Source organism: Balaenoptera borealis (genome assembly GCF_965194805.1).
Source record: "Balaenoptera borealis genome assembly, chromosome: 14".
Classification (NCBI taxonomy): Eukaryota; Metazoa; Chordata; class Mammalia; order Artiodactyla; family Balaenopteridae; genus Balaenoptera; species Balaenoptera borealis.
The window spans coordinates 85,129,796-85,143,139 of record NC_138875.1 but is presented as its reverse complement, the minus strand read 5'-3'; the positions used below and the strand labels follow the sequence as shown (position 1 = coordinate 85,143,139).

The window sequence follows — 13,344 nt, the reverse complement described above, 5'->3', positions numbered from 1 at the left end:
TGTTCATTAAACTTAATATTATACTTCATTTGGAATTTGCTATGAAGCTGTAAAACAGTGTGGTTTCTCCTGGAAGCAACCTTTATAAATTCTTGTTTTCTAATTGCAGGTTTGATCATTCCTGCAAATTGTGTGTCTCCTCTTATAAATCTCCTGTCAACTTCAGACCAGTCTCAACAGCTTGCAGTCCAGCAGAAACAGCTCTGGCAGCAGCGTCACCCCCAGAGCATCGCCAATTTGAGCAACACATAAGAACAGACAGGTTTCAACATGGATGTATATGAAACGCTGTTGAAGCATATCATTTGCATAAAAATCAGGGACAGTTTCCAAAGAATTATAATTTTTTTTCAGTTGTGCTCTCTCTCTCTCTAGTTAATTTTTTTGGGAATAAGGACAAACCTGGAATAGATAGCAAAACTGAAAATCAGCAGTGCCGATGGTGGTACATATGTCTTTCCTCGCGCTTTTCCCGTGGTACTTACCGTATGCTTCTACTTTGGTGAGCAGAGGGGTATGTGCGCGTGTGTGTCAGTCTGTTTGTTTGTGAGTTTGTTAAAAGCTACGAACCATAACTGGTTTAAAGATGCTTGGAACTTCCCAAACTGGCTTTACTTTTGTGTTACACAGTGCTCAGGGTTAACGCAGCACATCCATGCCACTGCTGTGGGACTTATCCCCGGACGCATGTGTTTTGAGTCTATAAATAGAGAAAATATATATTGGTTTCTTTTTCCAACTTATTAAAACAATAGGTTTATTAAAGCATGAAACGAAAGGTTACATATCATGCATTCAGGTTCTTTTTCTAGTTTTTGTTCTGACAGTGCATGTCTTTGACAGCATGCGTAAACAAGATTAACACAGAAGTCAAGTAGCGGAAAGAAACATTTGTAGATGTACAGCATTGGTTATTGCATTTTTATAGTGTTTATACCTGGGTATTGCTTCAAACCCTGCGAAATCACCTTCTCCCATTCCCCCTGCCCCAGGTTTCTTGTCAAGGTAATGAGTACATACATTTTTTGGTGATAAAACTCTTAGAAGTTAATTTTAATGTATTAATAGTATTCCTAATGTGTGCTGCAAAAATGGCTACAAGCCTGCTTTTCTTAAAATTACATTTTTCTTAACTTAAAGATAGTTTTAGAAAGAAGTACAAATTGGCTTCCGTCTTGCAAACAATCTTTTTTTTTTTTACTTCGTTATCTTAATTTGCTTTGTCACTCTTAAAAATGGAAACCGTACTTGAGTTGTAAACTAGACAATGAGGAAACACTTGAGGCTTCTGCTGTATGTTTATTTCTTGTTGTTATTGTTGTTACCCAGTAACTTGAATATTGTTTAATGTGTTGTAAGACATTGTAGAGTTTATCTCAAGCTGTTAAAAATGGTAATGTACAAATGTGAATAGACACTTATCTATAATATGGGTAAGTTTTGTTTCGCCTATAATAGATGTTTATAAAAACAAGTGAGGGGACAATTGGTCTTTTTGTTACCTTTTTTTTTTTCCTTTCCTTTTTTTTTTTGCTTGCACAGGTTGCACTATTGAAAAACTGAGATTGTATAAACCTGGTCAAAAGCTGCAAGATACCACAATCTTGTAGATGTCAAATAAAAAGTTATTATACTAAGCAGAAGTGGACTCTTGTTTAGGCCCTCACCACCTCCAAAAGTAGTCTGTGACGGGGACGCTGCAGGACCTGCGTGTTGGTCAACGTTCCAGGTAGCCGTATGTTTTGGCTTAAAACCTACCCCTCAAAACTGAAACGGTGTTGAGGAAGGGGTAAAATGATAGTACTTTTGGAAGTTTCTCAAGTTGAACTGTTCTCCTTTGTAACTTTCTAAACTTCTTGTAGAATTAGGTGAGATGTATGTTAAGTGATGGGAAAGCTAGGGCTATCATCCTCTTGTGTTTCTTCAAGCCTGAGTTTGGTTATGTCACGTTTACCATAAGTTTTCTTTCTTTGGATTTATTTATTCTAGACGCCTAAAAGAGCAAATTGAGAATAATTTCTGTTCTTTGGCATATTTTGCCCAGTGGATGCAACTTTTATCCTCAGTCTAGTCCTTATATCTCAGGCAGTGATCCATATGAATATCAACCAATGTCCCTTGTCAGGGCCACTAGACCCAGCTGGCAGTCAAGAGCAGAATTGTCCACCTGCACCAAAACGTCCCAGTTCTTCTGTTTTTCAATCAGGAGCCCATTCAGCTTCCGTCAACATCCCAAGGTGAAATAGAGCTGCGGAGGGGGAAGCCTAACGAGCCTGTTCCCTCCAGTGAGGCAAAATGGCGGGGTTGGGGAAAAGAGACTCCCTCTTGGAGGCTTGGCCCAACTTCCCTTTTTTGTGTGTGGGAGTATCTTTTTTAGCAGGTTATGGTTTTTTCCAAGCAGCTTCAGTGTGAGGATTCTTTAGCATGCAGTTAGTTGACCCTCACAATTTATGATGTAATGTTTGCTCTTGGAATAGCTATCTTGTTGAAAAGGGGGATATATGTATGTTCTGTTCTTTGTAGAACAGCTTTGTTTTGCTTTAAAAAAAAAAGTCCAGAAATAAGGCCTCTGAAAACTCTCAAAGTAGACCTCAGAAAGGCAGCCGTGTAAATGGATGGGGAGCTGAGGTGCCACGTGCACATGCTTATCGTGGTGTGGTGTGCATGTGAGCGCTGGGAGTCTGCTGCCCAGCCTCCTCTCTGGAGGTGAACGTATGACCTTTAACACTGTGCCCTTATCCAAGTCAGCAAGTTTTAGGTTGGTCAACGTGGGAAGACCCAGCATTCAAGGTCCTCCTCTGTCAAACAATCAAGTCTCAACAACAGCTAACTTCTGTACAACAGATCCTTGTATTTCAGGATCTGAATGCCACGTCTGAACCCAGGGACCTTGTTGAACCCGATGTGAGTCCATTTGGCCTCTGTAATGCCTTTTCTCCCTTTTTAGCAATATGGCTCTGAGCACAAAGATTGATTACAAGTCACGTTAGTGTTTTCAGAGTTTACAGTGCCGATTGTACTGAAAACCACTTTCCCAGTCCAGAGCTGCTCAGATGGTATTGGCGGGGGGGTTAGTGTTCCCCTAATTTAGCACCCTCCCTACCACAAGGTCTCTAGCTGCAGTTTAGTGGGATAATCCAGATATTTATCAACGATATGAATTCGTAAAAGTATTAATAAGGTATTTTTAAACACAACTTGATGAAAAAGTAAATATCTTAAGCAATTTTCCCTTTTTGCTGCTAAATTGCCGATACACTCTTCAGTGTCTTTTCTTTACATCTGTATATAAGTTAGCAAGAACCTGCATCCAAAGCAATGTAGTGTTGTGTGTATGTATATATATATATTTATTCCAATCCAACTAGCACTTCAGAAACCTTTTTGAGTTGCAACAGTAAACCTTTTACTTGTATTCTGCTTCATCTGTAATGGTAAAAGTTCTAGATTACCAAGCTCCAGGGGTATATAATATTTTAGAGGCATAATTTTCTGGCTGTAGCCACTGGGGCATTCATTTGCTAATCTCCATGTGATGCTATTAGAGCAACTTCTAACAGGCACGACGAGAAAGGGTACCAGACACTTACCGTTGTATAATGGGAGCCTTTCCCCAGTCCCCTCCACTTTCCAGTTTAGCAGGAGGGGAAAAAAAGCAATAGATTAGAAATGATTGATGCATTTCAATTTATGAAAGTAGGAGCAGAGGAAAAGTGTTTTTCACTTGGGTCCTTTTCTTGATTAGATATTAAGAGGAAGGTCCCTATCTAAATACTCTCATTTTAAAAATGTACCTGAAAAAAATAAAATAAAAATGTACCTGAATGATATTTGATAGTTTCTAAGAATGGTGCTACATAAGAGTCGCTGTTAGACCGGTATGCAGTTAACAGATGTTCGGTTAGTGCAGGCATCCCAGGGACAGTAGGCATTTGTTGACTATCCTTCCTCTATGTCTGGAGTCTCCTTGGCTAACACCACACCTTGCACGCTCCCTGTGCACGCTTTGCTGCTGGAATATGCAGCAGGCGGTCCATGTCATGGCTACACCTGCAAGCAAAAGCCATTTGTAAAAAGTCCTCATTGGATGCCAGTTGTCTAGTACAAAGGCAGTGTCTTTTAAGGGCATGTAAGTGAAGGAAACACATCTAGATACCTGCAGCTCGAGCTAGCTAGTAATTTTTTTCTGCGTACTTGAGGTGAAATCCAAAACCCACCTTCTGATTTTATGCTGTACTTATATATATATATATATATATATATGTACATAATGTGTATATATAGAAATGTTGAGTTCTTTTTGAATTCTGAATGTAAATATTTCTTGTAAATTGGGACGCCACCAGCTTGTTTTTCTCTTTTCCCTCCTCCCTTCAATCCTATTTATTCTTTTCTTGACTTCCCATAGGGGGCTTCTTAACAATTTGGTGTTTTTTTTGGATGTAGAAACGTATGAAAAACTTCTTAGTTGAATTTGTTCATATATTTTAGAATTCGGTTTTGCATCTTTACTATAGAATTCCTATGTCTGTTTTGTGTTAATATTTTTCAACGTGCCTGATTGTGTTTTGCATTTTTATTACAGATTTTTACTGTGTGCAATGCGTTGTATTGGGGGGAATGTACTTGAGTGCAATTTCTGATACTGTCATTATATGACTAGTTATGCTCATTTATGTTGCTCTTTGGAAGCTATCGTGAGCCTGATGTTTTCACCTAAAAAATTTCTTCCCAAGACTTCCTTTAAGCTCCTCTAACTTCTTCAGTGCATTTGGGATCAAACTTAGCTCTTCAGTAAACCCGACTTGTTCCTACCCTTGCAGTTTTTCAGGCCTGCACCAAATCCTTCATCCTTGCGGCTTTCCAGCTGAGGGGAAAATCTTGCAGATCTGAACAGTGATTTATGACCTGCTACTGCTGCAGATTTTCTATTTCTTTAAGAAGTCGAGCGTGTACTTTTAGCCTACAAGTAACAAGCAGAAGCTTACTTTCCAGCGAGCATGGATAATCTGCTTCTGCTCCCACCAGTTTAAGGATATTTATAGCAGGAGTGGAGACAGACCTGGTACATGCTGGTGTCCATGCTGACAGGTGACATTAGAGAATGTCCTTTAAGGGACAGTTGTCCTCCAGAATCGAGCAGCACAACTGCTGTGGAGGCTTCCATGAGCCTTCAGCTCAAGGTTGATGCTGTGCTGAGGGTAAAACAGCCAGTTAGCTGTGGAGGGACGGGCTGGTAGGATCCGATGGGCTATCCCGCCACCAGTGAACTGGTGAATTGATCTTGACTAGATTGGCTGTAAACCTAGGAGCTGAGCTGGATCAAGGCATTCTTAATGATTGGATTAGTGTTGCCAGTAGGGCAGACCCAGGGGTGGCTCACAAAAGTGGTGGTAATCATCACCAGGGAGGCAAACATTGCGTTTTTACTTACAGATTTTGCACTTTTAAGAAAATGTTCCTCCTTAACTTTCAGGAAAGATAGCCGTGAGCCTTTCTTGGGCCTTCATTCATGCACATGTTTCACTCGTTACTATTGAACTTCATAGACGTACTGAAATTTAAAAGTTGTCTGCATTTAGGTAAGTCTTAGGAACCTAATTTGTCACGCAACGGGGCCTTTCAGAGGTGAGCTGCAGCGGGAATCCCTGTCCCAGCACGCCCTGCCCGGCTTTCCTCCTCTGGCGCCCGTGGAGGGGCAGCTCTCAGGACACCATCAGGCTAAGACTACACCCTCGTAGTGCAGAGTCGAGCAAGGGGTGCCACCTGGGAACGTCGGTTCTCTTTGCTACTTGCAGATCAGGCCTCCTTGGGGCTGAGGGTCAGTCCGCAGACCCCTTAGTGAGAACTCCCTGGCTTTTCCGCCCACCCTGTCCTGAGGGCCTTTCTTGCTGTGACAGTATTTGTGGCACTGAAGAGGATAAAGAAGCTTCAGCCTTCTTTCTGACTTCCACTTTACGGGGCAGAGAGCTTTTTTTCTACGTAGCACATTGCAGTCTCACCTCCATCAGAAAAAATCATCCTGTTCATGGTTTATACTGAATTTGCAAACTACTGATATTATTTTTCAATAACCACTTGTATCTACCATCAACCATGAGAGGTGGGAAGAGGTACGCTGTATCTCTGCAATAAAACTTTTGCCAGGTTCTACCTCTGCTGAGCAAAGGATACTTTTATACGTAGGCATAGATCTTCCTTCCTTTACTGATCTGACATGGTGCATCTTGAGACAACATATGATGGAATCCAAAGACAATTTGAAACAAAGGTGGATGTAAACTCTTCTGGTTGTTTCTGTTCTGTTCTCTTTTTTAAAATCTCTTTTTATATTGCTACTCTGTTTTGAATGTCCGTCAGTGTATGAAGGGTACGCACTGTTCTCATGATACTGCACTGCTTCAGCCTTCCGTGGTAATACAGTACCGAGTGTCCAGAAACGATTGTTCTGACCGTTTTGATTTGTAACTTTAAAAATTGGGTCTCATGCAATAAAAATGTATTGGCTGCATTTAGCGAGGTTTATACCCTTGCAAGTAAAAACGATCAACCATGAAGCGTAATGAATTCTGTATTTAGGTTTTTTGTTATTGTGTCTTTTGATTTTTCTGTTTTTTTTTTTCTTTTTTTTGTAAGATTCTTAAATAAATTAAACTGGCTAATATGCTGCTTTTCTCTGTGTATTTTCTTTGTCTGGGTTCTGAGCACCCATTTAAGCTGTGTCAGGGCTACCACGCTCACCTAGAGAGCTTCTTTCCATTGGGGGCTCGGACTTCTTCTATGTTGGTTTTTTATTTTAAATGAATTCTAGAAGACTTCTCACGATGTGGATAAAATGCAACCCAGCATTTGTTAGAGTCAAAAATGTCCGTGCCGCTGCAGAGCTTCAGTGAGTCAGCACCGGGTGCCCCGGCTAGGGGGCTTGGGTCATGGGGTGTCCTCCCTGAAAGGTGCCACGAGTGTTGGAGGACTTGGGAGTATGAGGCTTCCTATTGAAAATTCATTCCTGGTGTTGCACAGCCATCCAGTCTGTGAGTCTTAAGATTGGAGCTCTGCTTAAGAAAAAACAAAATGGAAACTACTGCAGACAACATAGCGTGTGTCAGTCGCTGGGGTGCTTTCTGTAGTCCTTTCCGTAGTCCTCAGTGCTCTAGTTTTCAGATGAAAAGCCTTTTAGTTTCTAATTTTTGTGGAAATTGGTGCCTGTATTTCTTCTATTTATTTATTTATTTTTGGCTGTGTTGCGTCTTCGTTGCTGCACGCGGGCTTTCTCTAGTTGCAGCGAGCAGGGGCTACTCTTTGTGGAGGTGCGCGGGCTTCTGATTGTGGTGGCTTCTCTTGCTGTGGAGCATGGGTTCTAGGTGCGCGGGCTTCAGTAGTTGTGGCATGCGAGCTCAGTAGTTGTGGCACGTGGGCTCTAGAGCGCAGGCTCAGTAGTTGTGGCGCACGGGCTTAGTTCCTCCGCGGCATCTTCCCGGACCAGGGTTCGAACCCGTGTCCCCTGCATTGGCAGGCGGATCCTTAACCACTGCGCCACCAGAGAAGCCCAAGTGCCTGTATTTCATGTTTCTTCACTAAGTGTTTAATAAGCAACTGCTGTGTGTCTATGTTGGGCCACATGCAGTCCTCAGTAGAGACTCCTCGTGGGTAGTTATTCTCATGTCAGAGATAGCAAACGAGCGAGCAAGTTAAGGTTCCGGTGGTTATGGGAGCTAGGATGGAGACATTAGGAACGCTGGGTGCCTGATGGGGGGCCCAGGAGGTGACCAACCATCCACTGGCACCAGCCTGCCTTGAGGAGGCTGCCGTGGATGGAGAGAAGGGAGTGTGGTGAGCCCTGGGGCTCATCGATGGAGAAGTAACGATCGGACAAGAGATCCAGTCAGCTCCTTGCACTGGGCTTGGAAAGCTAGAGAAATTGGGACTGAGCAGGAGAGAAGACACCACAGGACACCCAGAACAGTGAGTAGATCCCTTTGCCCTGAGTGTGTGTGTGTGTGTGTGTGTGTGTGTGTGTGTGTGTGTGTGTGTGTGTGTGTGTGTTTAAATCTCCCTGCCCCTATGCCATATGAGTGCTGGCGCTCTCACTTTACAGGTGAGATGGGCACAGAGGTCAGGGAACCAGCAAGGGGCGGTCTGGGCCAGGAGTCCATGCCACTGTCCTCTAGACACGGACAAAGGCATTTTGTAAATGTTTGGAGTCTGGCTTGTTTGCGAGTCTTTTCTTTGTGGGGTTTGAAATGCTTGAGAGAGTCATGTTCAGTTTGTAGCTGTAAATGCTTAAAGGAATTTAATCAAATTTGTAAACGGTGTTTATGTTTAGGGAAATTTAGTCTGCCAAATACGTGAGATAATTGAGCATTAATTGAAGAACAAGTGAAAGGGAGTGTTTTACATTTTAACTAAAATTTTCCTAAAATATTTCTAAGTCGTGCTTGAAGACTGAAAGGAAACTTGTTCTTGAATATATAACCTTAATAAATTGAGTATTAATTTGAATAAGAAACGAGAGGCCAGACTTCATGTAGAGCCTCCACCGTCCCCACTGAGTTTTTCTGTTACGGTTCCAGTCTGCTTTGACCTTGTTCCGCTTCAGTGTTTTAATCTGTAATCCGGTCTGCTTTCAGCCTCACGTTGTGTCTCCCAGGGCCTCAGCACCACTGCCATTTGGGCCGGGCCATTCTTTGCAGAGAGTGGGGTGAGGTGGGGGCCGTCCTGTGCATTGTAGGGTGTAGAGCAGCGTCTCTGCTTCTACCCACTAGGTGCCAGTAGTACACACTATGTACCCGGCACCCCCCAGTTATGGAAATCCAAAATGTCTCCAGACATGGCCTAATGGCCTCCTGAGGGTCAAAATCGCCTCTAAGCAAATTAATCATACAGAGGCAAAAGCTGGTGTCTGATCTGTGTGTGTGTGTGCACAAATTTGTGTGTGTTTTACAGAGGACAAGACCCATGAGCAAGGGGGCACCACCCTTGAGATAACAGAAAATACAAACTTTAACTGGCTGGGGGTTTGGAGTATGTACAATACAATTTCCATAAGTATGAATATTTATCAGCTAGTCATTTGAGAGCATGATGTAAAGAAGCCATCTGTGGAGGCCTTTATGGAGAGAAAAGAGGCTAAAAGAAATGTGCAAAATGTTTATTTTTAGAGCCCAACTCTCAGCAAGTTGGCTTCGTCCTCTGAAAGCTGCCCACTCTGGGCGTCAAGTGCATCGTTGGGTTAGGGGAGGCGAGTGCCACACTGCTGGTTCCAAATCACCGTCCACTTAAGAATTACCACCAGGTAGCATGCAAAGGTACGATGGCTAGGTGGACACCAAATTAGTCTGGGATACTTAATTTTTATGTTTTTGATTGGTAGTTTGCTTGAATAAGTAATACCAACACCTGACAGAAGTCAACAGGCAGATGAGAACATACAGTGAACGTTTTCTCTCTCTGCTCCTCCCGCTTGGCCCCCTTCTTCTTTCCAAGGCAGCCATTCTTGCCAGTTTCTTCAGTATCCTTTCTTGGGGAACTTTAGAGGGTAAATTTTTGAGTATAACAAAAAATGCTCTAGCTTCTGTTGTTTATCTTTGGTTGTAGGCAAGATTCATTTTCACAAAGATTGATGTGCAATTACTGGAGAAATCCAAATTAGAATAAGTTATTAATTGTAGGAAATTGAGAAATTCATGAACCTTCAGTAGAAAGTTAGGTGTTTTGTGAATATGTCCACTGTTTAGAGCCATAAGAGGTCTCTAGAATCCCCTTTTTCATCTTTAGGCCTAGATCAAGATAAATTATACAATGCTCTCAATTTTTGCAGTAATACTGGATTTTCTGTTTAGCTTTCTTTTCCCACAGTTTGTTTTTACATGTGTGTTTCCTGTTCAGAGGTATTGATATGAAGATGTTTATTATGTCCTCAAATGTTTGCATGCCCCATTTATTTATTTGGCTGAGTCGGGTCTTGGTTGAAGCACGCGGGCTTCTCTCTAGATGTGGCGTGTGGGTTTTCTCTTCTCTAGTTGTGGCATGCAGGCTCCAGGGTGCGCGGGCTCTGTACTTTGTGGCATGCGATCTTGGTAGTTGTGGCACACAGGCTTAGTTGCCCCGCGGCATGTGGGATCTTAGTTCCTGGACCAGGGATCGAACCCGCGTTCCCTGCCTTGAAAGGTGGATTCTTTACCACTGGACCATGGGAAGTCCCTGCATGCCCCATTTTTGATTTTCTGTCTATCGTAGATCAGACTTAAGAAACAAACTTTCGGGCTTCCCTGGTGGCGCAGTGGTTAAGAATCCACCTGCCATTGCAGGCGCCACGGGTTCGAGCCCTGGACCGGGAAGATCCCACATGCTGCGGAGCAACTAAGCCTGTGCGCCACACCTAGTGAGCCTGCACTCTAGAGCCCGTGAGCCACAACTACTGAGCCCCCGCGCCTAGAGCCCGTGCTCCACAACAAGAGAAGACACCGCAATGAGAAGCCCGTGCACCACAACGAAGAGTAGCCCCCGCTCACCGCAACTAGAGAAAGCCCACGCGCAGCAACGAAGACCCAACCCAGCCAAAGATACAAATAAATGACATTAAAATAAAAAGAAGAAGAAACAAACTTTTGAGGTCTAAAACAGGGATTGGCAAACCATGGTGCACGGGTCAAATCCAGTACACCACCACCTGTTTTTGAATGGCCCTGGAAGCTGAGAATAGTTTTTACTTTAACTGGTTTAAAAAAAGAAAGAGAAGAATATTTTGTGCCATGTGAAAAATACATGAAATTCAAATATCAGTGTTCGTAAAATTTTATTGGAACTTAGTCATGCCCAGTCTTTGATGTATCATGTAAGGCTGTGTTAGTGCTGTAATGGCGGACTTGCATAGTGAGAAACTGTGCGGCCTGAAACACTTAAAATATTTACTGTCTGACCCTTCACAGGAAAAGCTTGCTGGCTCCTGCTCAGTAAAACAGGAATAATGGCAGAAACATAACTGAAAATTAATAAATTTGGGTGTAGACCTCTGATCAAAACCCAACTTGATATAAAGTATGGTTTTACTGTCCTGAGGATATAAACCACACTGGAGTCACTAACTGCTGATTTAATCATGACACTTCACCCACAACTTGTCTGGTTGTCAAACTGTTCGGTCTGATTGCCTGCTTAACTAGTTTCTTCAGTCAGTGGTCTCCAAACTTTTTTGGTCACATGTTCTAATTGTTTCTGAGTATACTTCTACTATTGTTTATTAAGTTATTTATAAGTCTTATGTGTGCTGTGCTAATATGTAGTAAATCCCACATAAACAGGAATTCTAATATTCCCTCACTCCTATGAATCACCCTTCTTACCATTTGAGGCAAGTGCACCCCACTTTGGAGCTGATTGCCCCAGAATGGTGATGGAAACAGTATCAAAATGATTTCAGGGCTTCCCGGGTTGATGTTTTTCCTTAGAGAAAATGGCACGTGTGTTGTCTGCCTTCTTAGGATGTTGGAGTTTCGAGAATTCTTAGAGCTTCATCCCGTTGAACCTTCGTAGTCTTACAGATGAAACTAAGGCCTGGGTAGGTTAAACAAGTTATTTGAGGCCTAAAGAGAGGTTCATGGTGGATCCAGAACTAAAACTTATTTCCTGAGGTTCTTCCAGGCCAAGCTCTTTCACTAGGCTCCCCCTTCTCCTTCATCTGCTCTACTCCCTGGCAAGCTACTCTGTGACATGTCCATTAAACTAATAAGGGACCATTCTAGATCCTTCTAGGACCACTCATTTAAAGGGACCTATTTGGAGTTCAGGGTTTTTGAGCCCAAGCCACCCGTTCTCTTTGCCTGACCCTGCAATAAACCTTTCTTTGCTGAAAAAAATAAAATAAAAAAGGACCTATTTGAGGGAGTTTCACACAGATGTTTTTAGTGGAGCCACTAGGAATGGTTTTTTTTCCCCTTTTTAGGGGTTTTAACTCTCAGAGGAGAAAGGGGGAAAAAATCTGGATCCTTTTTTGAAGCCTGTTGTAGTGGGTTGAATAGTGCTCCCCTACCCCACCCCCCACCCCCAAAAAAGTTAAAAATATATGTTCACCTGGAATCTGTAAATGTGACCTTTCTGGGAAAAAAGGTCTTTGCAGATGTAATTAATTTAAGGATCTTGAGATGACATCATCCTGGATTAAGGTGGGTCCTCAATCCAATGACAAGTGTTCTTAGAAGAGATGGGGAGAAGACACATAGAGAAGGAGGCCGTCTGAAGGCAGAGCTGGAGGGATGCAGCCGCAAGCCAAAGAATGCATGGAGCCACCAGAAGCTGGAAGAGGCAAAGGATCGTCCCTTCGAGCCTTCGGAGCGAGTGTGGCCCAGCCCATACCTTGATTTCAGACTTCTGGCCTCCAGAACTGAGAGCAAATAAGGCTCTGTTGTTTTAAGCTACCAGTTAGTAGTAATTAGTTATGGCAACCCCAGGAAGCTAACACATCTGTTATGGAAAGTGAATTGTGAGCAGGAAGAAGGTTGAGAACAGGAGTACCGCCTGCAAATGAGAATTGATCTTGCTTTGTCTCATTTCTAGGAGCACACTGAGGCCCTTTATGGAATGTTCTATATGCCTTGACTAGACATTCGAGGATGCAGTTCTTTCCTTCAAGTGGCTCAGACTCATGACGGAGACTGACCAGGTTAAATGCAATAGCGGGCATTAGCAGAGGGACAGCCAGGCAGGGAAGTCTTTTCAGAGGTGGGGATAGTTGAGCTGGGCTTTGACGGGTGAGCAGGAGTTGGCCAAGTGGAACACAAGGGCACAGTGGTGTAATGAAGGCTCGGATGTGGGAATGAACAAGCACCAGGGTCAAAATCCAGTCTGGCCTGAAGAAGAATAACTAGTGAGAGGCAAGGCTCCAGTGTGGTGAGGTAAGAGGGGACAGCTAAATAGGGCTGCCATGCCTGGAATGATAAGCTTCATCACGACATGGGGATGGTCTTCCTCTGCTGCCCCTAGAATAGTGCCTGACACTCAGACTCTTGATAACTATTTGTTGAATAAAGGGGAAGAAACCCCACATGATCTCAATAGGTGCAGAAAAAGCATTTGACAAAATCCAACTCTTTCATGATAAAAACACGCAACAAACTAGGAAGAGAAGGGTACACCCTCAACTTGATAAAAGGCATCTATGAAAAGCCCACAGTGAACATCACACTTAACTGGTGAAAAACTAAAATCTTTGCCCCTAAGATCAGGAACAAGACAAGGATGTCTGCTCTTACCGCTTCTATCCAGTGCTGTCCTGGAGGCTCTAGTCAGGGCTGTTTGGCAAGAAAAAGAAAGAAAAGGCATCCCATTTGAAAAGGGAGAACTAAAACT

The 13,344-nt window shown here is 43.0% G+C and overlaps 1 protein-coding gene across 5 annotated transcripts in view; it reads left to right on the top strand.

Annotated features, from left to right (window-relative positions):
- Positions 1-6,664, top strand: part of SBNO1 (strawberry notch homolog 1) — a 59,525-nt gene extending 52,861 nt beyond the window's left edge. For all 5 annotated transcript variants that reach the window (XM_082353845.1, XM_082353844.1, XM_082353842.1 and 2 more), the window contains one exon: positions 110-6,664. In XM_082353845.1, the coding sequence (XP_082209971.1) occupies positions 110-252 (143 nt within the window). In that variant the 3' untranslated portion in view covers positions 253-6,664. The remainder of the gene's footprint in view (positions 1-109) is intronic.
- Positions 6,665-13,344: the final 6,680 nt, after the last annotated feature.